Raw genomic sequence first — 26,007 nt, 5'->3', positions numbered from 1 at the left:
GAGTGAAAAACAGATGATGAAACCTTTTGAGAGTTACCAGAATTGCCACTAGAGATCAACCTATGTGACTCCTCCCCAGAAATAATAGCATAAGCATGTCTCACATCAGGCAAAGGATCTTTAGACAGAATATTACTTCTAACTTGCATATAAACATCATCAAGACCCATTAAGAACTGCATTAGTTTTAACAATTGATTATGTTTTTTAAAATCCTCAGCAGCATGACAAGTGCATTTAGGCAGTTTGACCAAAGCATCAAATTGTTTCCACAGAGCATTCAGTTTATGATAATAATCAGCAATAGTAGAACCATTTTGACAAAGAGAGTTAATCTTGTGATGCAAATTAAAAGTAACAGAACCATCAACTTTATCATAAGTTTCCTGTAATTCAGCCCAGACATGAGAAGCCCTTTTTGAGAAAATTTGACCAACATACAACTCTTCAGAGATAGAGTTCAAAATCCAACCCAGTACAACAGCATTGACTCTATCCCATTGTTTTCCTAAAACCTCATCTCTATTAGACCTTTTACAGGTTCCATCAATAAAACCAATTTTATTTTTACCCTCAAGAGCAAGCATCATAACACAAGACCAGATATTATAATTTTCAGTTCCTTTGAGTTTAATAGAGACAACAGTCAAGGAGGCAGAATCATTAGGATGCAAATGTAAAGGGTGACTTATATCAAGTTTACTAATTCTTGTTGCATTTTCACCTTCAACAGATTCATTATCAGTGTTATAATCATAGTCATGCAGGTTATCATCCATATCCATGATAGCAAGTAGAAACAAGCAAGTACAGATAATAAACTACACAGAATGAAGAACAACACAAAAAACTAACACAACAACAAGAACACACAAAAAAGCAAGAATATATAAAAGAATAAAGGAGAGAAAATATATATATATATATATATATATATTTTAAAAAAAGGAAAGTAATCTTTTATCTCCCAAACAGTGCCAGGGACAGGATTCCTTGCCTCTCACAGAGGTAGGTCAAGTTTAACACTGCTGGTTTTGTGAGAAAAAGATGATAAAAAAAACTTTTGAAAAAAAAGAAACAAAATAAGTATAGAGAGAGAAGGGAGGAGGGGATGCAAACAGTGCTATTTAGAAGGCTCAGATGATGGAACCCTACTAGTTTATTGATTCACTTAGTCAATAAACAAAGCAGGATCAAAACAGCAGAACACCAGGAGAGAGAGTTTATCTATTGATTCACTTAGTCAATAGAATAAACCCAGAAGATCTGAACAACCAGAAAACCCTAACCCTAAAACAAGAAATTAGGGTTTCCGTACACACCTAGATCTGTAAACTCAAACGGTGATTAAATAATCATATGCCGTTCAAGAAAAACCAGATCTAATCAAAAAACCCCAAATCGATCAACAAACCCTAAAAATATTATTGAAAGGATTTAGATGAAATTAGTATTTTCCGTAACCTGGCTCTGATACCATGTTAAAAAATCTAAACACAACCATATATATTGAATCTTAATCCAATCAAACAACCAAGAACTGATTTCAATCAATTTAATCAACACAAAACCTAAAATAATTTACCCCCGATACTCGGTTGTAAATCTATTATCTATTTTGATAATAGCTCTATTACAATAAACGAATATAAACAAAAAAGGAGAGATCGTACAAAACCCCAAACGGGTGATTTTCTATCTATGTCTCTTAAGAAACCCTTATTGGGTATATTGAAGATATATAGAGCAGAAATAATATAAGTTACATTCTTGACCTCCTTCTTTTCTCTTCTTTCAAAATGAGCCCAAACCTGCAAGAAGAAAGAAAACATACAAGAATGGTCCCTCAGGTTTAGTAAGTTTCAGTTTAGGCTATAACTTCAACACATACGTAAGTACATAACCTTACATATTATCTTCTTTGACAACTGAATGTGATCAATACCATTTTTGTTTTATATGAAACTTTAGCAATCTATAATATCTCTTATATTAATATAACAAGATTGTGATGATTTCATTTTATATTAAAAAAAACTTCTTGATTTTTTAATGACATCATCCGATAATAATTAAAAGTAGGCAAAAAAAAAAGAATAATGAAAATTTATTCTAAGATAGTATAACTTTAAAATATTTTTAGTAGATAATCATGAAAAGTATCTATTGAAATAGGAAACAAATATGTAAATTAAAATTGATTATTATAATATCAGCTTACTCAAAATATACAATATAATAATGTTGAACGTAATAAAAAGTTAAACACGTTCATTGTGGTGCATCATTATAAAATCAAATTCTATTCAAATGTCCGCTTAATATACCAGTTGATTACCTAGTATAACTAAAAGAGGGCTTGGGGATACACTTGATACCCCTAATCTCCTTTATTGAGCTTACTTCTCTAATGTAATTAGTTCTTTATTTTTCTATATTTTTTAATTATTGTTATTCTATAACCTAATTAATCCTTTATTTTCTATATTTTTATAATTATTATTGTTCATTTTGATTAACATATCGATTGACAACATATCCATTAATTTAGATAACATATATCCATTGATTTTTATTTTACATAAGTAAAATATATTTTAGTTCCTAGCATACGATCGACATTACTATTATAGATCAAATTATTTTATATTCTATAAATATATTATATAATTTTTGTGTGGCTTCAATTTTTATTTTAATTAAGAATTATGACTAAGTAAATTCTAATTTGATGAATCGAACCTTATAATTGGTTAATAAGCTATTAGATCAGTTGTCTTTTAGTGTATATAATAATAATAATAATAATAATAATAATAATAATAATAATAATAATAATAATAATAATAATAATAATAATAATAATAATAAAGTCGAACCTTGTGATTGGTTAATAAGTTATTAGATCAGTTGTTATTTACAATATTTATAATATAACTAAAAGGGGAGGTTGGGAGTACTCTTGGCATTCCTAATCTCCCTTCTTTACCCTAATACTCTCTTTATTAATGCTCTATTTTTTTAATATTTGTATAATAAAAAATGACCTACAGTTAATAAAAAATTTAATAAAAAATCTTTATTATTATTATCTATATATATATAACCTAGAAAAAACCCTCACATATTCTCAACCCTAAGAAAAAACCTACGGCAAAAAAAATAAAATTACGATCGACTACCATAAAGGTTATTTATTTATATACTTTGTTCATATTTAATCATTATTATTATTATTATTTAACATTGAATTCTTATGTTATTGTTATTATTATCTCTTTTAATTTAATTTGTTGTCCATTATAGGCATTATGTGTTTTTCTTCAACAACAAAAAATAAGACCACATTAGCTCATCTTGAAGATCTTAAGTCAACACATGTTAATCATCATCTACGACTCCGTGTTGTGCATGTATGGACCGTTTCAGAATGGAACAATCCAAAGAAAAATCAAAACGTGTGAGATGCTCTTTGTTGATAAATTAGTATGTATTTTTCAAATTATATACTCTACATATTTTGTTTCTCTTTTTATTTAACTAAAATTGAAAACAAAAAAGGGTAAACTGAAATCAATATTTATATGGAGTTAATTTTAATATGTTTCTTCTTTAGCTTTCGTATTGATTAAGTTGTGATATTGATCATACACTTTTTGTTTCTCTTTTTATTTAGCTAAAGTTGGAAAAAAAAAAGGGTATACCACCTAGAAAGAACCCTCATATATTCTCAACCCTAAGAAAAAACTTACGGCAAAAAAAAGAAGCTACGATCAACTACCAAAAAGGTTTTTTTTATTTATATACTTTGTTCATATTTAATCATTATTATTATTTGAATTCTTTTGTTATTGTTATTATTCTCTCTTTTAGTTTAGTTTGTTGTCGATTATGAGTTCATTATGGCTTTTCAACGACAAAAAATAAGACCACATTAGTTCATCTTGAAAATCTTAAGTCAACACATGTTAATCATCATCTACGACTTTGTGTTGTTCATGTATGGACTGTTTCAGAGTAAAAAAACCCGAAGAACATTAAAACGTTCGAGATGGTTTTTGTTGATAAATTGGTATGTATTTTTCAGATTACTCTACACTTTTTGTTTCTTTTTTTATTTAACTAAAGTTGGAAAAAAATTAAATTTGAATCAATATTTATATGGAGTTAATTTTCATATATTTCTTCTTTAGCTTCCGTATTGATTAAGTTGTGATATTAGTCATACACTTTTTGTTTCTCTTTTTATTTAACTAAAGTTAAAAAAAAATAAATTTGGAATCACTATTTATATGGAATTAATTTTCATATATTTCTTTTTTAGCTTTCGTATTTATTAAATTGTAATATTGGTAATACATTTTTTGTTTCACAATTATTATAAAATTTATATATTTTAAAACTACATGTCTAATGAACGGGCATATATACCTTTTAAAAGAAATGATTAGTTAGATGGAGTTGGTTTCTCACTTTGTAAAAGAGACGTTGTTGGTTCAAGACTAACAAATCTTTTTAAATACTTATTTGTTTTGCTTGCATTTTTTTGGTATTTTTGATAATTTCATTTAAAACCTTTATTATTATTTTTTTTCCTTTATTAGAATTTGAGAATGACATTTTGACCCTTTTGTATTGTTTTTTTTAAAAAAAAAAGTTTTTACTTTTATTTTTGGTCTTTTTTATAACATTTTTTTTCAAAATTCTTTTTGTATTTCTTGTTATTATACTTTTTCTCTGCATCTTTTTTGTTTCTTTTTTAATTTTATATTTTTTTCGAATTTGCATAACTTTTTGGAATTCTTTATCTCTTGGTATTTTTTAGAGTAAATATAAACATTAGTATTATTGTCTTATTGCCCATAAAAATAGAAACAGACATATTCTGTCTAAACATTTATTTTATTTTGAAACAAATAAATACTCACATATTTTCTTTAAAGTTTGTGGTTTTTATCGACCCTGGACCTTTTAATGAATACATTACGAAAAATCGACGCCGTTCATCGGGTAGGTTTGAACCACCTAGTGTAAAAATGTATGAAGAAGTAATTGGATACAATAGATGAAGATTAAAAGTTTGTTATGTACAAAAATGTTTTATAAGTTAGATTCATGTAATTACAAAACATTATAAGTTTTATAAATTTTCATATAAAAAAAAGTAAAGTAACTTCCAATGTCGTCTTCCACGGGTTTTGGGTCCCAATACCGTCTTCGACGGTGTATTGGGGAGGTTGATATGTAGACAGTCTTACCCCTATCAAAGGTAGAGAGGCTGCTTCCAGGTTCTACCATAGGTAGAAAAGGACCTCCAGCCTTGCTGGGCATAAAGATCGAACTCATGACCTCTGTTTCCAGAGGCATGAACTCCAACCACTGATCCAACCCAGTTGGTTTTTTATAAATTTTCATATACTTATTCCTAATATCTAAAATCAAAAATTAAATTTACGAAATTCTCTCCTAGGACCAGTTGACCTATATCTAAAGCCTTGTTGACTTAACCATTGTCAAACACATTGTCAAGATTCTTTTTGGACCATTTACCAGAATCAAATTCAACCTTCTTTTCTTTTATTCCAAGATACAAGTGTACATGCACATATAACTTGTTGGCCCAATAAAATTTGGGTGTAATGTAATGGTGATAGATTTGGGAAGCGATCACACTATTTCAATTAAGTGGGAAAAGATTTTTATGCGCAGTAAGTGTTTGAAGTGGGTTGGGTCTGTCTTTTTCTTTTTGTCAACAAAATAGCAATAACATCTATTGTTAGATTAATTTTATTTTTTGGCATTAAACAAGTGATAGAAAACATTGTTGCACAACACCTTCTGTCTTTAAGGGGAAATAAATCATACATGATATCATAAAACTGTTTAAAATAAGTAAGGAAAAATATACGATAAGGAAAACTTTTTTTTCTTTTTTTTTAACATTCAATCGCGGGTCCAAAATAGCAATTCTTTTAACCGTCACTTATACCAATTGGTTTGTTACTCCTAATAGTTCTCCGAACAAACATGTAAAACACATCATATTCTTTTTGATAGGTTAATCACTACAATTTTTTAAGATAATAGAAGAGCACTTACGATCTCAAACTGTTATTAGACGGGCACATAACTTTCTAGAAAGTCCTAAAATCTTATTGCAACCTCTCAATGTGGGCCTATCATGCAAATGGATCTTTTCGATCCATTAACATTTGACAATATAATATGGAAGTTTGAAACCAATAGAAAATGTTCACTCTTTTGAAAGTGTTGACAGGGGCCACACGGCCCACGCCCACTCTTACTTTCCATATCCTTCCAGCATAGTTCATCTTTGGTTTGATTCGAACTAACGAATTCGAACTAACAATAGGTTATAATTATACTAAAAAGAGTAATATTCAATTAATTTTAAATGCTAAAATAGTAAAATGACCATGATATATAAGATGTTAACTTGGATTTTAGGTTGGTCACAAACAACAATCAACCATTGTAGGAGTGGATAATTAAGGGGGATTTTTGAGAGTCATGAGTTTCATTCCAGATATGCATAGTTCGAGCACCGCATACTGCTCAATTGAATCTCACTATGATGTCTTGAATGCTAACTACTAAATACTAATTCGCTGATAAAATAAATAAATAAATAAAATAAAAAATAAACAATAAGATTGGTTGCAAGCAAACAACCAAGTAGGACTGGTAACTTCTAACACAAATATGTTAATATGACCAAGTTGTATAGTTTTATGTTTAACCTTAGTAGGTTTCGTATTGTATGTCAGGCAGTTATCAGCCTTATAATCAAGAAGAATAACCCCCAAAGCATATATTAATTTATAAAAATATTTGAATATTTACTATCGTCACCTTAATATTTAATCATTAAAAAACCACAAATGTAACACCGTACAATTGAGATAGAATAAAAGTACAATATAATATACTTAGACACATTAATTGGTTTTTCCGCAAGGGATTATAACTAAATTTTTTTTGTAACGAAGTGTATTTTTAGTTCTTATATCACACCATTTACAAAAATGATCCAAATTTATGCAAATGGTAGAAAATCTTATGGATCAAAAATGCATTTTGTATATGGGGATGAGAATATAAGGCTGTCGGGTATCCAAGCTTAGGTGTGGAACACTCACATATTGTTTTTTTAATCCATAAAAATCATGGGGGCCTATGCATTTATTCATTAAATAAGAAATAATAAAATATTAGTATATGAGGGGTTCCACACCTAAGTTTAGGTGTCAGACAGCCTTATATTCTCTTTTCCCTTTGTGTATATATATACTAGGTTTTTTACCCGCACGATGTGCGGTAGTTATATTAATTTTTTAAAACTTTTAATATTGACATTAATAAATTTACAATGAGCTACATTTAAATACCAAAATACTGAAATAGTATGCAATTTTAATCTAATACTTAAGTCATTTTTGATAGTTGGATCCATAAAAAAAACATGCTTGGATGAATGGACAAAGAGCATATTATATTAGATACAAAATGAATAGCTAAAACAAATGAAAAAAAATCTAAAGTTTAAATATATTTTCTTTTTTGTAAAGATTATAATAATAATATATAATTTATAATTAAAATGCATTAAGATGAGCATTAGATGAAAAAATCATCAAACAATGAAAATCGATAGTATACATTTAATGAAACGTTTAATATGTAAACGAATGAGTTAATGGAATGGATCAAAACAAAAGAAGAAAGAGATTATATTAACCATTATCATAAAATTCAAAAAAAGATAAAAGAATTAAACCAAAAATTGTACATCATTTTTTTTAGTAATATGAACGAAAGAATTAACATAATTCTTTCAGAAAAGTATGATATTATACAAAGCTCTTAACTCATATAAGACGAATATAATTTAGTGGTGATAAAAAAGCTTATAAACTTTAAATATTGCCACTAATGAGAATTCCAACTAACCAACGGCCTGAGCAAACTTTCATATAATCACCATTAAAAAACGAAAGGAACCTCATATAAATGTTGAATAAAAAAGATAATGAAATATCATTAGGTATAGATGTGATTTTTTAAACTAAAGAGAAGATATCATATTATTTAATGAGAAGATCTTAGATTTTTACAATATATTTATTTATTTATTTATTTTAACATATATACCTTCATTTGTTTTCTAAATATATAGTTTATTTAAAGAAAAATATGGAGTTGACACATAGGATAAAATCTTATGTGACAATTTTTTAAATTAGTTTTAGATTTGCAAGAGGGCTTTAAAATGCTTGGTTAACTATTGTTTTATAAGAGTTATAGATAATATATATATATATATATATATATATAGATAATAAGAGTTATACTAGTCTTAATACTCGTACGATGTACGGATTGATTATATATATCGTAGGATTGACTATATATATATATATATCCATAAGTTTTTATCATGTTTAGGACGATCTTTAGATTATTTAGTTAGGAAGATTAATAATTTTACTTAGTAAAATTTATACTTAGATTTATATATTTTTTTATCAATTAAGTTAGATAAACTCAAGTGTTGTGGTTTCAGTGCATTTGAAAAAATAAACACAATATAGGTGATAATAATATTCCATACCAAAAAATCTAGAAGTTGTCATTGTGTGTATTTGAATGACAAAAGTACTTTAAATAAATAAACCATGCATAACATAGACGAATGGAAAATTAAGAAAGTTATAAAAAAAAATAAAATACATATCAAACAAAACATAGTGGTGTCACCCTATTATAATTATAAGTTTATAACTATCATGTACATAATTGGAGAATTGTTATTTCAAATAGAATAAACATTATTACAAATTTAAATATTATATGAGTTAATAAATAAATAAATTTTAAATAATAAAACTGAAACAAATATAAATTTGAACTACATATGTATGAAGAACACCTGCAAACGTTGTGAATGTGACAATGGGGTTATATGAATTGTCGACAACGAAAACCCAATTGCGGTGTAAAATAAATCGAATTGTATCGTATATAATTAGATTTGTATATGAATTTATATAATTGGATGTTTAAACTTATCGTATATTTTATTTTATAAGCTACTTGTATTTCATTAGGAATTTCATGTCATGCAAGAAATGCACCAAGTGTTAATAAAAAAATGCGCAATCCTGTTTTAGTATATTGGTATATATATATATATAACTAAGGAGTTGAGTATTGTAAAATAAGTATTAAAGTAAAACAAATAAGACAAGATCTTGACCCTTAGACCATGGTTAAATTGATGCACGAAGATTCACGAAACAATTGATGCACGATGATTTCATAATACATAATGATTTTTAGTGAAAGAAAACCTATTGTTTTATTTTAATTCTTATTTTATTTTACCTAAAACGGAATATGGACCATTGGACACCAATGACATTAAGACATTGTTTGAGTAACGTATTGGAGTTTTCAAGTTTCAACTTAAACAAAAAACTTTGAAACCTTCTAGATTTGAACTCGAATCCATGACGTCTTGAAATTTTGCATCCTTAGTTTAAATCCTAAACCTAGAGACCTTGACATCTTGAAGGCATACTTTGACCTAATAAGGCATACTTTGACCTAATAAATTTTTTATCTAGATCAAATGAAAAATTTGTTGTTTTTGAAGACCAGAAATCAAAATTTTGATCTTTACCCTCTAAAATAACCGAAGGTCATTCTCATAAACCATCATCTCTAACTACCTTTTGGTAGAATAAAACAGTCTACATTTTTACTTTTTTTACATCTTATAAAAAAACATATTGAATATGATTGTAACTTTTTTATATTAATAACAAACTCGATTTTAACTTGACCTACTCGAACTAGTATGAATCACGAACCAACAACCATTTTTATCTTAGATTTTTTTTTTTTTTTTTTAGCACAAACCAAAGTCATCATTTGATAATAAGAAGCCACGTTATGATAACATGCATCGAGGTTTGAGAAACGTTGGCAAAAATGACTCGAACCCATATCCATGATCGCCCTTTAATAAAATTAATTAAGAAGAGTATATTTGAGTCGATCTTCAAATATTCTTTCAACTCTATTATCATTTAGCATTGACCATGATAAAAAGCACAAAACACCCCAATAACCAATCACAATTTATAATTAGCCAATTTGGTTATCTTAAAAGGTAAGAGTATGTAATTACATTTTGAACTATTTGTAGGAGCACTTTATATGATTGTAACCTATTAATTAAGACTTATGCGTTAGTCTTAATTTGATATAAATTGATAGGTACGTATGAGTTATGTGGTTAAAGCCTAAAGGCCATATAAATAGTCAAAGCAAATCAAGAAATGGGCCCATATTTTAACACTTAGAACAAAAGTCAAAAGGGCAAAATACACAACACAACTTGTGTTTCATATATAACCACGCACTTATATTCACCTTTTGATTCAACTATATATTAATTCCTCAATTATAAAAGTCAAAGTATTCTTCAGCCACACGGTCTTTAAAAAAGTCAACCCTTTCCGGCTGCTCCCCACCAGTTGACCGGAGGATAAAGGTCACTAAAGTCTCCATTTTTCAGACACAAATTCCTCAAAATATGGATGATGAATGGGATTTGCATGCGGTGGTTAGAAGCTGCACCACCATCTCAAATGATCATGCAACTGCCACTTCTGATACAAACACAACCTCTAATACTACCATAGATATATACGATGATATTTTCGACAATATAAAACCATTTTCATACTTGAATTATGGCGAAAATCCATTCGAGGGATTAGAGGAAGTGTACAAGGAAGGGTGTTCTCATCGACCGGGCGTGGAAAGCACCCTAGGTGTCACGGATGATGTTTCTAATGATGATGATGAACAAGTGAATGTGTTGGATGCTTCTATTGATTCTTTTGCTAATGAGAGTCCAAGTAAAAAAAGGTAATTTTATTAACTAATGCTTCAAAAATGTTATATTTGATTCCATGATAAATAGGGTTTGTATTTTTAAAAATTGGTTAAATTTGAAGGAAAAACCAACAAAAGAAGACAGTGGTGGAATTGAGACAAGAAGAATTATGTAATGATACATGGGCATGGAGGAAATATGGTCAAAAACCTATCAAAGGCTCTCCTTTTCCAAGGTTCTTTTTTTCATTGTACATCTTCATTATATATACAATATATATTAGCCAACACGGTTTGGCCCGTGGTTGGGGGGCCAACCAGCCAACCTTCCAGTGCAGGTTTTGTCTATGGCCATCATTAAGAAAAAAAAAAAAAGACAAGTTTGAGCAATCGGGCCTCCCCCAATCTTCTATAGCTGATCGATCTTCACACTTTGCCCCCCTTAACCTAAATCCTAACTCCGCTTTTGAAGATAATAATTGTATGTATATAATGTCTTAATTATTGGATAGATACTCGATTCGATCGTTGTGTTTAAGATTCCGGTATGTGCAAGTATTGGAGGATATATATGTTAAGTTAGTAGTACTATACGTACCCTTAACGCATCTAATTAAGAAAATGCCCTTGAGCTAAATATTCATGAAAAGTATAAACTAATCAAAAGGTTGTGCATCTCTATAAAGTTATTCATGAAGTGATACGCTACATTAAAATATGTATATACTAACAAATTCGTTCATTGTTTTCCCGGAATTTAAGAAAAACATAGAGTAATATTTTAAGATTAAGATATCTCAAAAATAAGCTTTTAAGTTTTTATATATAATATATATTGACTAAGAAGTGATATAGTATTTGTACATGTGTTAACAACTTTTTAGTCATGCATGAAATAAAGTTGTTAAGTACTTAAGTTGGTAATTGAATTGATGGTTAATTTGTGTTTGTGTGATTAGAAATTACTACAAATGTAGCACAACAAAAGCTTGCGGGGCAAGGAAACAAGTGGAGCAAAGCCATATGGACCCGACTATTTATATTGTCTCATATTCAGGGGAACACATTCACCCTCGACCCACTCACCGGAGTCCTCTCGCCGGCAGCACGAGAAGTAATAAATTCGTTACGGCAAACCAACCACCCGTCTCCGATGACGCCGCCAATTCCAGCTAGCTATGGTGGTGGTGGTGATATATGTCTAACTTTTGTAATATGGGGTAGCTAAGTAATTATTCTATGTGGAATATAGGAATAGGGAATATTTGTGGCAAAAGGAATGTTGAATGGCTGCCATCATGTCGCATTTCACTTTCTAATTGTAGCTGTTGATTTCTAAACAAATAAAGAACGGAATATCGGAATCATATAATATACTCTATAACAAAATGAATGTTTGAGAAAAATCGGTACAATAATTTGGATGTAGTGATATTGTTTTTTTTTTTTTTTTTTTTTTTTATATCTAAAATCCGCATCTTAATTAGTTCATAGGACAAAACAAATCATTAAACTAACTTTTGAAAGCTTTTACCCAAACACCAAAAACTAACTATTTGTGATATTAAAACTTAGAAATGTAATCACCTGAAAATCTATTTTAAAATTGAACCCCAAACAACCCCTTAGTGTTAAAACTACTCTATTTGCAAGATTTACCTTGATTTACTTGGATTTACAACATGTGTTCACTTTACATGGCTATACATTTCTTAAGTTTATTTGCATTGTTGGGTGTACATTATTTCGTTAAACAATTTATGTTCCCAATTAAGTCGAATCAGTTTTGACTTTTGACTACACAGTAAAGTTGGGTACTTGGGTTGTTTTAGCTTAACCCTTTTATAATTTATTCTTTGTTGATAAATAGCTTTCACACCCGGATAATATAGTATAGCTTACATAAATCCTAACAAGCATTTAAAACACAATATAATCCATCTGTTCATCTATTTTCATCACATACTCGCGTTTAAGAACTTCATCTATCTCATTAGTTAGTCATTCTAAACTTGAGGAAAGTACTTCAATTGGAAAATTAATTAACCAATTAATTACAATAGTTACTAGTACTCAGAAACTACTAGCAGAAACAAATTGTAAGTTTTAACGATGACCTTGTTTTTTGCTGGGAGCTATTTCTAGCGGGCATTTTAAATTCTATAGAAGAAAAAACAATGAAAAGAAACTTGGGATGCTTACCCTCGAGGCCTCGACATCATTTGATCAATAGCCACGGGAAAATAAGTATCGCCTCAAGTCTCAACAATGCAAGGAGAATGTATTTGACAAAATTAGTGCAGTATAAATTTGCATTTGAACAATTCTGTCGATTCTTGACCAATCTGACCGAGTTTGACCAAAGTTTACCCACCCGAGTCCATGGTGTTGACCCATTTTTTGACCGAGTATGGCAAACTCGTACAGGTAGCCCACAGATACACGACCTGATTCCAAAATATCGGCTATATTGACCGGTTTTCACAACCATGCGTACAACACAAAATACAAGTTACAAAACAATGAAAATTATAAAAGTTATTTATGAGGTTGGATAAGTTGAACTTGAATTCCTGGTAAACAAGCGATCCTAAATCCTAACTTAAAATGTTACAAGTTACAAAACATAAAATACTATGAACCCCAAATTTAATCACAAATTTTTCTTTTTTACTCGTTATATCGAAAATTATGTGTATATTCTTAACTACATATAAAAGTATAGAACATAAAAAGTAATTGTACCTCCAAAAACAAGGATAAACATCCATATAAGGTATCGAATGTTTGAACATATCTACTCTACTCCTAAATTACCCCAAATAATCGCAACTCACTTATGCCAGAAATTGAATCCTGAACTTCACCCCAGGAGGCAGCCCCGCTTTGGCATCTGATAGATCATAGATCTCCCTAACTCATCTCCCTAATAGTCCTCCTAATGTCCTCATTCCATGCCAAGGTTATCCACTTTTCTCTCCTAATCTCATCCTTTTATTGTAACATGTGTGATGATAACAATGTTAGGACGATATTTAGGAGGATTAATCATTTTTCGTCAATAAGCACTACATAACGTTAACAAACAAAAATAATATATTTTTTATATAAAGCTTATGGATATGCATAATGCCTACTTAGATTATCAGGCAGTAGGTCATTCAGCTGTGAGGATCCACCCGATGCTTATTGCATACTGGAGGCAAACTTACACTCTCTGTCAGTCGGTCTATCATAGACAATGGAGACATGTTCCATACAACACAACCTGGTTAAAAGCTGGCAAGCTGCATAGCCAGGAACTTTGAACCAAGTGTCCTTATGGCCAGTATACTTAAAACGTCCATTCTACAAGAGGTGGCAAGTTCAACTACTAACAGGCTGAACTGGTTAAAAGTCATCCAATATCCATTTTTAACTCATACAACCTTTTAAACCATTTTATATAAAGATTTTAGATAAGGCCAGTGATAATAATATTTTGCATTAATAATAAAGCATCAAATACCTACAGGATTATAATACAAAAAACGGGTCAACCTAACCTATTAAATTACCAAAAAAAAATGACTTTTCAAACCCAACCTGTTTTGACCCTTTATATAACTGGCCCGACTCATCCATCTTGTCACTTCTACAAATTAGTAATCAAACAAGGAAAAACACAAAGGAATGATTAGGCAGATAGAAATGTCAATCCATTGATAAAGGATAGTGATTTTAATGTGTAATAGCATAAAAACTAATGATATTATACATCTAACCTTTACGAGCAGAGACCTATAAAAACCCAAGTCCATCTCCATTTAGATCATCACCTTCCATCAGCGGGCACTCATTACAATCATGCCCGAACTCCCCACAACATGGCACAGAGCAACGCCTTCGGTTTCTTAAGCCATCTGGACGCCTTTCCTTTGGATTCCCCATATTTAACGATTCATGAGGATTCCCAGTAAAACTTTGGACAATACTATCAGAATCCTCAACTTCTGGAAGAATCAATGAATCAGGCGGGCTATTGTTATAAGTTACATCATTAACACTATTAGATGGCCGAGGAAAATCCTTGAGACGAGTCAACACCAAGTTAATTTGACCACAAGCAAAGTTTAACCGTTCATCCGTTTCCATGGTTTCAGAAACTAAGTTTGAAACCAATGACTGTAGCATCTGAACATTTCCTGAGGGTTGACCCAAAGCAGGATTAAGAATAGATTTTGTGTAATTTAAGGAATCACGCCAACGAATGGGTAGGTACTGATAAGGGATGTGAAAACAGTTGTTCGTAGATAGAACACGGAGTATATGTCTACAAATGATTCCTGAAAATTCAAAATCATGGCAACTGCAGCTAATAAATTCATCATGCGGGACCCAAATGACTTTACATCCACCATTCATTTCAGTGTGGTGTCTTACGATGAAGTAACTTTCATCTACTAATATGGATGCATATTGCGGGGCCAAGACGAGTTGTTCTTGAAACTTGGTGAATGCATATGGAGTAAGAACACTGGCAGCATGCGATTCTATAGGTGAACCTGTTTTGAGAGATACTTTCTGGCTTCTAATCAATTTTTGTTTTAATGCAGCTTGGTCTTTAGCATCTATAAATGCCGCTACCTAGAAACAACAGGATGTTGTTAAAAGTCATGTATTTTTATGCTAACTACTAAAATAAGAGATCAGTTATCTAGATTGACAATGTAATTTCATATATTTCCCTTATTATCATCTTACCTTTTTGTGTCTCAAATAGCATCCATCTTTTACATGTTGTCCCTTATTAACATGGTGTAACCCAAATACCAAAAACGATGGTGAAAGCTTAGACTAACTGGAGTGAGGCTTCCAAAGGAGGGGGCTGCTTGTGACACATAGCGCCATATCATATAGGAGAAAGCCCCCTCCAAAATGGTGGAGTGGGGCTTTTGAAGGAGGGCATCTTGTACACACACATATATATAATACACACACACACACAGACACAAACACAACACAAATACAAGGAGGGCGCCTAATACATGCTGGGCAACTCCTTTCTTGGCCAAAACGCCGCTTGATATGCAGCCTCTCTCAGGTGAGCCTTATTGGCCTAAATATGAATATTATATATATGAGGATGATGTGACACAATATGGGTTCTCTGATGCCTTATGTTTGAATGGCTGAACACTATACAACTGATTTATAATAGAACCATCAAATAGCTATCCCACACTTACAAACTAAACCATGTCACGTCAAATCTAGGTTAACAAGACTTTAGCGCCTTTGTGGATATCTAGGTTACACAATTGTTGAAAGAAAAAAAAGGGCAGATTTTAGAAGTTATTAATGCGAATTGTAATAAAATAACGCACACAAAGACAGGTATTAATGCATACTAAATCGATGTATTAAAGGAACTAAATTATTAATGCGAATTGTAATAAAATAAACTGTAAAATCATAATTCTTAAAAAAAAACGTATGACCATGTGGCTGTTGGTCAACCCAAACTGGCCCTACCACAGTCTGACTTGTTAACAAAACCGCCCAAGTCCCGGCCCTCTCAATTTACCAACTCTTACTAAAAAGTTTATAAAAGCAGAGCGATACCTGCTCCACAAAGTTTTCAAGAACAGACTGTGCACTTAGAAACCGTTGGATGAAAGATTTTATCGACTCTGGCTGAAAGGTACTTGTCATTCCTGCAAAGAAGAAGCACCTTAAGAATGGCAGTGCCCAGAATGTGCGTAAAGCATACAAGCTGACAATGTGCTTGTTTCCATGAAGTCCATACGTATCAACCATCTCCCTCCATCTTAATTCAAATTCATCAACTGAGTGCAAATTAAAGAGTCCATGAAATTCAGATTTCCAGAGATCATATTGTGAGCCAAGCAGTACTGAAAACCAGTCTGAAAACTTTGAACTAATATGCCAAATGCAGAAGGCATGCTTTGTCCTAGGCATTTCAATAGCAATTGCTTCCTTGAGCCACATGTTTTGGTCAGTTAATATTGTTTCAGGAGCCTTTCCATTCATGAATCCTAAAAATGTCTGCCATAAGAGAATGAAACCAAAGAAAGAGGAAGGAATATAAACGTCTGTCACTTGAAATGCTATTGAACAAATTTAGTATTCTAATAATAGGATGACGAGAGTTGTTGGATATCAAGAAGATCATAATGTAAGCCACCAAGTAACCACCTTGACCATTATAGATAGATAACCAAATAATTATTCTTCTTCCCTCCTCGAATATGACTCATTTTAGTTTCATTTAGATCTTTCACCGATGATCCACTAAAAATGCGTCAAAAAGTTCAGTGAATGTGTGTGTTTGTGTTAATGAAACATAAAGCAAATTTTTGAAGGATAAACTGGAAATTAAACAAAGAGGTACAGAATCTGTTACACAAACTGGGTCAAACAGATTAAATAAGTCGCAAGGGCTTTCACAGTGTATTTTCAATAATTTTGTTTAGGAATTATGTTATTATAACACAATAACTGTACATTAAAAACTTAAAGTTCTGGGGAAAAAAGTGTTTGTGTCATCCCAATCAACCTGGCTCATTTAGGCCCGTACCAAAAACTTACCCATTTGACCTGGTCAGCCTTACCCAACCTGCCAATTCTGCCATCTCTAATGAGAAGCCATATGCAGATGAAAAGACCAACAAAAATCAATTCGTATAGGTTCTCACCTTTAACGCCCAACAGAATGACTGCATATTCTCATCACGTAGAAGCACACAACCAAAAAAGCAATTTGTTCCATAGTTGTCAACACCGAGCCAAATTCCAAGATGCATATCATAAGCATCCAACCTGTGGGTTGTGTCAAATAGCACAACATCTCCAAAAGACTCAAAAGATTGAACCGATGAACCATAGGACCATGAAATGTGGTCAAGACGGCTGTTGGCATCAATCTTGAAATTGTATTTAAAGTTTGGATCTTTATCCTTTTTATCCTTACACATTTTAAGAAGATCAATAGCGTCATTATCTCGGTCAGCATTACTGAAAGACTGAAGTAAATTCCGCACATCAATTTCCGTGAAAGGTAAACAACCAAGTTTCACGCCTTTTTCTAACTCCATCAGCCTTAACATCTGTCTTACTGACATCCCAGCTTTTGCAAACATACATATACGACTTTTGTCATCACATGACATGGTGCAGTAATCAGGAAGCAGTTGAAGTTGAACACTGTTTGACCTCGAGATCTCGTGATTGTGAATGTTACTGAAACCCGTGATACGCCACTCAGGAACATCAAAATCTGCCCGTTTCACAATTCTCATATATGCTTGACATCCACAACGGGATGACTTGCGGTTTCTTTGTACCTTCCCATCCTCCGATGGTTTTATTTGTGCGAATCCACCGCGGTGGCAGGTAAAATCCCGTCTTGTAATCCCTCTCCCAACACCATCTTTACCACGGGTACGATGACGACGAATTGAGAAGCCGCACTGCTTAGCAAAGCTACAGTAGAACTCATAAGCAGCATCTTGAGAAACAAACCTTTGGCCAATGAAAGGCACAAGGTTAATGGAAGTTTGTCGATACAAAATTGTGTCCTCAGGAATTTCCTCAATGGTGCCAATATCATCAGTGGATAAATCTGTGCCGTTTTCAGATGTGCTCATTTTTATATAATGCGCAGAACGCAATTTTAAACGTAGTCCCTGAATATAAGGAAATGTACGTAAGAGTCTTGCAATAAAAAAGAAGGAAATTAATGTAAGAATACTAGAATATAAGAGGATAACGAAATAATAAACTGACAGAAAGAAACCCTAATGTATCAGGATAGTAATGAAACGTGTTCAGGTCAAAACATGTTACTGTTGTTGGGCTAAAAGTCCGTTGGTTCTAGACTATTAGAAGCACCTATTTCTAAATAAAAAAATTGTTAGATAACTAGTGGGTGAGTGTTCATTTAATAATAATGTATTGAAGAAGTTTTATCACTCTTACACAGCTTAAGTACACTTTGGACAACTTTCGGCCTAAGCTAATCCTTTGTTCTCCCTGATTGATCTGTACGAAATAAAAAATGATCCAAACTAAGCCATTTCTTCCAAACAGTGCCACCTCAAAGAAGAACAAAATAGGTGCAAGCAACCTCACCTATTAAGGTTGCAATTTATATGCGCTTGACTTCAGGTTCAAAAGTGTCGATAATGTAAGAACAAAATTCTCCACTATTTCTTAGGTAAAACGAGAACTACTCCAATCTATCACTATATTGACCTTCGCTTTCATCTTTGAGGGGTAAAATCATAAAGCGGCTAGACTGTGGTACTAAGTTGTAGCAAATTGACAGCAGAAGATAGGCTTCATAAATTTCCTTGACTTAACACCAATAAATGCTAAACATCAACAACAATACCCAATTCTGTCAAAGACAGGGTGTGGTAAATGTGGGATGTAGACAGTGTTACCTCTACCCAAGGGTAGAGAGCCAAATTTACAAACTCATCAATATTAGGATTAAACTCATCAGTATAATAATATAGAATACCCCCCGGTACATTTGGAGTAACGAAAAGTTTAAGTTGGCCATAGAAAACAGCTAACTTTTACATAGTAATTGGGAAGAGAGTGCAAATAGAATATTGGCATGTGACTACAATCAGCGAATATGAAGAGAGTGGATAAACTATTAGCTGCTAAGCATGTAACTACAATCAGCGAATATGCACCAACATACATATCAATCGTTAGAAACTGGGTTTGTAATAACATGGATAAACCTTTGAATCGTATGAGTTTACTTATGCAACAAAGTATTTCAACCCTACAATTGCCTTAGTCGCGTTTGTTTCACAGAATTTGATGGAATTGGAATTGAATTCCATTCCTTAGTGCGTTTGGTTGTTCAAAGGAGGAATCTCATTCCGTAGGAACGTAAACATTCCATCATTTGATGGAATCTCCATTCCATGGGGATGGAGGAAGGAATTTCATTCCTTCCGTCACTTGAATTCTCAAAAAATCAAAAACATTCCGTCAAATTACATTCCTTCAGATTCCAATTCCTTCGAAAGATTTCATTCCTTCCAAAAACATTATGTGAACCAAACGCGTCGTAGGGTATCATGAAATCTTTAAATGAAACAAGACAAAGGTAGCAACTCTAATTCAAAGCAAATAAACTTAAAGCCAGAACCAATAGTAAATTGTTAGTTTTCGTGTGGATTTTACACAAAATTGAGTCAGCAAAAGGCCTAAAACAAGCATGCACTCTCGACTCTCTAGCTCGTAGTTGAGCTTGACCTGAAATCCCTTGGTCTCAACAAAATCACAATAATACATTATGGCTGACGACACTAAAAGCATCACTCCATTGAAAAGGATACTTGAGAACCTTTTTATTCTTGACAAGATATGGTTCGCTAAAAGTAAAGTATTAAGACTTAAGAGTTAAGAACAATGCAATGTATCTAACTTACATACCTGTGTCTACCAAACTTTCGATTATTTCTATTGTATGTACCTAACCTCTTATCTATATCTATACTATATTATAAAGCAAAAAGTCCACGTCTAACATTTTAAGTTTCAACATTTACTTCCCCAAAATGCCCCTTCTATCAATTCTATATTACCAAACACCCTTTCTCTCTCATCAAATCTCAACCAATCATCTTTTTTCTCTCTCCTCCATAAATCATTTATTCTTCCAATTCATTCAAAATATTTTATCTCACAAACCATACATCGATAAATTATAAAAATTATATGGGTGTTCTTAAAATTTCATGCTCTTTCATTAGAGAAGAGATGTCATTCGATATACCTTCGACGAATTTTTAAATCCGAGGACGGAGCACGTACGGCTAAGGCATTTGATTATCATACTCTATGACATATCACACTCTATGATCTAGCTATCACCCCTACCATCTCACCGCCGCAACGCGCGGGTACTTACTCTCGTAAGTTGTAACGCGAAAACTTATTTCATGTCAACAAACATATCCGTTTACCGAATGAAGAGGCAACCAAACCAGATATATGCAATAGCAATATATATTAAAAGATTTTACACACAAGTGAATAGTTACAAGATTTTGATTGGTCGGATACATACAATAAACTCATATATATTTTGAATAATATCATATTTTGATACATTTCAAGGCACTTAAACCTTAATGAATCAGTATAATAAATATGCTACAAAGTTCAAAACCCTAACTAATACAGTAATAAATAAATATCTTATTCCACATTTACTTGTTAAATAACAATAATAATTATAGAAATGATAATAATAATAATAATAATAGTTGCTATGTAAGAAAATGTATATAATATTTTCCCTAATTCAAATGGGGTTATATGTTTTTTCGAGCTACAGATTGTAATTAAAAAAGAAAAATCATACCTATTTTTTTGGTGATTGATGTTGAGAAAATGGAACACTATTGAGCAGGGTTTGAGAGTTACGAATGCGTATTGATTGAGCTGAAAATAGAGCGAGTTTACAGTGAAGAAATATTTTACTTACTGAATGAGATTTTTATCTGAGTTTAAAGGAAAGACTGACTGACAAAGTGAAGATGATTTTTGTAATTTTTAGTTGCTATTTTGGGGTAAGTTTTTTTCTTTTTCTTTTTCTTGTTGGAATTTCTTATTTAATAATGGTACGATGGGGAAAGTTAATAGGAAAATTTCTTAAGCTCCTAAATATTATATTTATTCAATTAAATTTTGAAATATTAAAATTGTCATTATTAAAATATAAAAATATTATATTTACCCAAATAATTAAATTTAATCGATAATTAAATTATTCAAAATACATTCTTATTTTATACTTATACCCTCTTTTATTAAATTTCTAGTTACATTATACAAAAGAGTTTATAGTAATACCATTATCAACAATTTTTATGGTGTAATATATCAAGCAGACGTTTAAAATGGATTAGATATCAAACTTATAACTGTAACTTAGTAAATTATACACTATACATACTCGAAAGACTATGTTCCTTAAATCTTAACTACAAGCAAAAAAAAAAAAAAAATGCAGAACAAAATGAAATACAAAAAAGATTATCTATAAATACAAAAAAAAAATAAAAAATTTAATTGTTTAGAAAGGAAGAATGATCAAAAATAAACTAAATGAATACTATCTATTATAGTATAATCTGAATTTGGGAATCATTTTAAATAACCATTTAAGAAGAAATATATAGAACTTATTAGTTATCAGATAAAAATGACTTTTTAGAGAATAAGAAAAGTAGTGATTATGATCAAGAATGCACAAAATATAAATGTTCATCCAACTATGTGTTTGATACCGAGGAAAGAAAAACGCTAAAAATTTGAGATGTAAAGTAAAGATCTATGTTATGTAATTAGGGATTTTAGTTCCATGGACACTAAATAAAAGAAGGTATAATTGTAAATTAGAAATGTATTTTTAATAACTTAAATGTTATATATTGATAAAATTTAGTTATTTAAGTAGATATGATATTTTTATATCTTAATAATGGCATTTTTGATATTTCAAAAATTAATTGGATAAATATGATATTTAAAAGTTTAGTAATGACATATATGAAATTTTCCCAAAATGAATTATCACAAGGGAGAAAATGTCGTTAAGTTTATAAAGTGATAAAAAAAATAGAATAATATGTGTGTATCAAGTGAAATGTAAATAAAATAACTGACGTTTATTTTTGTTTATTAATTTCAAAATGAAATATGAAATTCAAATTAATATTAATAAGTTTTTAGTTACTAAATATATTAAGTAAAAAAAATAAGAAAAAAACTATCTATAAATATATAAACCCGAAGGTTTTTTGGCACTTAATTTATAACGTTATTATGAGTTTTATTGATGAGGTTAATGCTTGAATGGTATATTCTATATGTATAGTAATGCATCGGTTCTTTATAAAATTGTAGATGTATTATTATAAAGGAGTTTTCTAACTAGTGCCCTATAGGCACTTGATAAAAAGACTTTAATTATAATCAAAACACACTAAAATTATAAATACCTTCATCAATTTTGGCGTAGCATTGATGATTTCAGATTTCCAACTTTTTATAATAATGGAGTTTTCTAACTAGTGCCCTATCGGCACTTGATAAAAAAACTTTAATTAATTGTGATCTTTTTTCTTGTCAAATTTACCCTTCCTTTATAATCTCCTTTAATTACCCCAAATAAGTATTATCTCCAAATTAATTAATTCCTCCAAATTCATTCCATTTCTCTCTTTTTCTTTTTTACCGTATCATTTGGTTCTTAAATTTCTCTACAACTCTTTGTATTTCTTTTTGTTTTTAGTTTGACCAATTCACGTACAAGTCTCCATCTTTTTCTTTTTTTTTTGTTCAACTTTTATTTGCTATTGTTTTTGTTTAACATCTGTATTTAGAAGATGAAATCCATAATTTATTGAAACAAATAAAGATCACAAATATTATAAACCAATCCCATTGACCATTGCAACCAAAGCAAAATATATATATAAAAAATGAAAGTTTTATAACTTCAAGCTGAAAATAGGATTTATATGATCTTCTGTTGAGATTTTATTTTTCTTCTTAGTGACTTGTGTGCCATTGTTCTTGTCTTTAAAATTCTTTTTCTCTAGACATCGACTAATATTGTGACCAACACGCTTGCAACGTCCACAATGTCTCACTTGTTTCATAAACTCTTTTCTACCTTTCATTCGTTTATTCTTCGGGCGTCCGTTTGTTTTTGAAATAGGAAGGCATTGTACTTGCTCAATAGAGATAGAAGCAAAGTCACCATTGTTTGTAGATGACGAACCCATAACAAAATCTTGTTGGTTGGATGGAACTCGCTCATCAAAATTAACTTTCTCTCGGCTCCATTGAGAAAACCAATAAGTGCTAGGAATTTTGAAACAATCTTTACGAACAAGAACGCTTAAGATATGACAACACAATATACCAACAAATTCAAAATTCTTGCAAGTACAGTTAGCCTCTTTACCATCCCAAGAGACCTTATGCGACCGAGTTGTTTTTCGTTGTTTAACGGTAAAAGTAATGTTATTTTCTTCTTGAACCGTGTATTGGAATGCTTATCTTATCTGCACTTGAAATTTGTTGAATGCGTATGGAGTATAATATTGATGAGCTTGTTCTTGTAAAGGCCAAAATAATCCACCATGTGAGCCATTATACTTATCCAACATATTATCATGCATCTCTTTTTGCTCAACATCTTATATTGCTAGATCAACCTAAAAATATGTATCGGAAAAATAGATAAGAATGATTATAAAGAAAAAACCTATGTTAAAAATTATTGTGGCAAACAATAATATGTACTCTAAATAATTATTGTGATCTACTTATGAGATAGCGATTGGGTGCATTGGTTGTATACACGGTGTATAAAGGAAAAGAGAAATTATAAAGTGTTTTTATTAAGCTAAATATTTATGGAGGGAATGTTAAATTTTAGAGGTAATTATATTTTAGAGGGAATTACAAAATTTGCAAAATAATGAGAAAGAGAGTCTGATGATATGGTAAAAAAAAGAAGAAGAGAGATATGAAATGAATTTGGAGGAATTAATTAATTTGGAGATAATACTTATTTGGAGTAATTAAAGAAGATTATAAAGGAAGGGTAAATTTGACAAGAAAAAAGATCACAACTAATTAAAGTCTTTTTATCAAGTGCCTATAGGGAACTAGCTAGAAAACTCCATTATTATAAAAAGTTGGAAATTTGAAATCATCAATGCTACGCCAAAATTGATGAAGGTATTTATAATTTCAGTGTGTTTTGATTTCAATTCGGTGGTTGATATCAATTCCGGTTTTTTTTTATTACATTTAGTGCAATGTATCAATGAATTGATATGTGAGTGTATATCAACAAACATATATATATTAAGTGATATTAAGTGATGTATATGGATGTACCAATAAATGACTTTTAATAATCGCTTTTCACTTTCAATAATACCACTTCGAATTCCAGTAAGTAGGAAAACAAATCGTCTCATCAATATAGTTAACTTAATTTATTTTAATTTAATGGTAGATGGTTTTGCTAGAAGGGAAAGGAACTCTCGATCAAAGGCATATTTGAATATAATTTAAACAATTATATGCTATAAATAGTTCTAATTATAACGTTGATTCTGATGATAATATCCTCCATTTTTTATATTTTATTTTTACAGGAAGATTAATGAATGAAGAAGGGCTTAAAGCCTTAAACAGATACTAAATTTTTTCAGAAATTGAGGATTTTGCCATGGATAACAAGTTTGAAGTCGTCTTTTTCTTTTTTCTACTTTCAAAAATAGCAATGTTTTTATTCATCTATTTTTTTTTTAAAAACACACTGCTTTATAAGGTCTGTGATATTCATGGGATATGTTTGTTGATTTTTATATAAAATTTCTTCAATCCAAGATTGTTGTTCAAGTGTAGATGTTGGTGGATGATTTTGAATAATGAAGATGGATAATAGGAGTCATATAGATTTAGTGTTTGTTTGACTTTTTTTATTGCTTAAATCGAGTTTTGGAGTTTATTTTTTTTGGATTATTTTTTAGTGTATACTAACTGAGTAACTATATTTTGTTTATACCTTTTTGTTTTGTTTTCCAAGCTTTAGACATGGATTAAATTTATGGTGGGATTTCCAGTTACAATTTTAGAATATGATCGAGGTAATCTTTTGTTTCTTATACAATATTGAAGATATGACTAACTAAAATATTTTGTAGCAAAACTAAAGTTATATAGTCTATTTTTGGTGTTATATACAACCAATAGATTTTAGAAGGTTTATGGTTTCATGAGCGACATTTGCTTGAGTCCATACGGCCTGATGCTAGGCCACATGTGGTTAGTGGCTAGAATTGGTGGATACCGGCCTCCCGAATTCTGGTGCGCCTGAAGCTTGCAACCCATTGTCATCTCTTGGAATGGTGTCGTGAGAAAAAAAATATGAGGTCGCTTCCATTTACATGTCATGCATACTTTTGTGGTCTGCTGTCCAATTAACTTTTGATGATGTGTTTTATGATCGAACTTATT

General features: G+C 30.8%; 2 protein-coding genes across 5 annotated transcripts; one reads left to right on the top strand and one right to left on the bottom strand.

Annotated features, from left to right (window-relative positions):
* Nucleotides 1-10,493: 10,493 nt before the first annotated feature.
* LOC122585431 (WRKY transcription factor 22-like) lies at nucleotides 10,494-12,293 on the top strand. The gene is made up of 3 exons (XM_043757564.1): nucleotides 10,494-10,959; nucleotides 11,049-11,162; nucleotides 11,886-12,293. Exons 1-3 carry the CDS (start codon nucleotides 10,622-10,624, stop codon nucleotides 12,100-12,102), a joined length of 669 nt encoding a protein of 222 aa, XP_043613499.1. The 5' UTR covers nucleotides 10,494-10,621; the 3' UTR covers nucleotides 12,103-12,293.
* Nucleotides 12,294-13,574: 1,281 nt separating this feature from the next.
* Nucleotides 13,575-21,460, bottom strand: LOC122586085 (protein FAR1-RELATED SEQUENCE 11-like). 4 transcript variants are annotated; one of them, XR_006321870.1, is made up of 6 exons: nucleotides 21,323-21,460; nucleotides 17,625-18,614; nucleotides 16,531-16,974; nucleotides 14,691-15,552; nucleotides 14,512-14,560; nucleotides 13,575-13,917 (listed from the first exon to the last, which is right to left on the bottom strand). XR_006321870.1 is itself a non-coding variant. In XM_043758195.1 (5 exons), exons 2-4 carry the CDS (start codon nucleotides 18,573-18,575, stop codon nucleotides 14,707-14,709), a joined length of 2,241 nt encoding a protein of 746 aa, XP_043614130.1. In that variant the 5' UTR covers nucleotides 18,576-18,614; nucleotides 21,323-21,460; the 3' UTR covers nucleotides 13,575-13,917; nucleotides 14,691-14,706. The 4 variants fall into 4 exon arrangements, 3 of the variants coding, with proteins under 3 accessions (XP_043614130.1, XP_043614129.1, XP_043614128.1); XM_043758195.1 differs by lacking the exon at nucleotides 14,512-14,560; XM_043758194.1 differs by lacking the exon at nucleotides 13,575-13,917 and having other exon boundaries at nucleotides 14,388-14,560.
* Nucleotides 21,461-26,007: the final 4,547 nt, after the last annotated feature.

The sequence above is a fragment of the Erigeron canadensis genome, chromosome 1 (assembly GCF_010389155.1).
Source record: "Erigeron canadensis isolate Cc75 chromosome 1, C_canadensis_v1, whole genome shotgun sequence".
Classification (NCBI taxonomy): domain Eukaryota; kingdom Viridiplantae; phylum Streptophyta; class Magnoliopsida; order Asterales; family Asteraceae; genus Erigeron; species Erigeron canadensis.
The sequence above is the reverse complement of the archived record's forward strand: the minus strand, read 5'-3'. Positions and strand labels throughout refer to the sequence as shown.

Bases quoted from the DNA above. Each gene is read 5' to 3' on its own strand.
- LOC122585431 (XM_043757564.1), top strand. From the start codon at position 10,622: ATGGATGATGAATGGGATTTGCATGCGGTGGTTAGAAGCTGCACCACC. The intron at 10,960-11,048 runs GTAATTTTATTA...TTAAATTTGAAG, and splicing joins GAGAGTCCAAGTAAAAAAAG to GAAAAACCAACAAAAGAAGA. The intron at 11,163-11,885 runs GTTCTTTTTTTC...TTGTGTGATTAG, and splicing joins AAAGGCTCTCCTTTTCCAAG to AAATTACTACAAATGTAGCA.
- LOC122586085 (XM_043758195.1), bottom strand. From the start codon at position 18,575: ATGAGCACATCTGAAAACGGCACAGATTTATCCACTGATGATATTGGC. The intron at 16,975-17,624 runs GTGAGAACCTAT...CTCTTATGGCAG, and splicing joins CATTCTGTTGGGCGTTAAAG to ACATTTTTAGGATTCATGAA. The intron at 15,553-16,530 runs GTATCGCTCTGC...TGTTGTTTCTAG, and splicing joins TTGAAAACTTTGTGGAGCAG to GTAGCGGCATTTATAGATGC.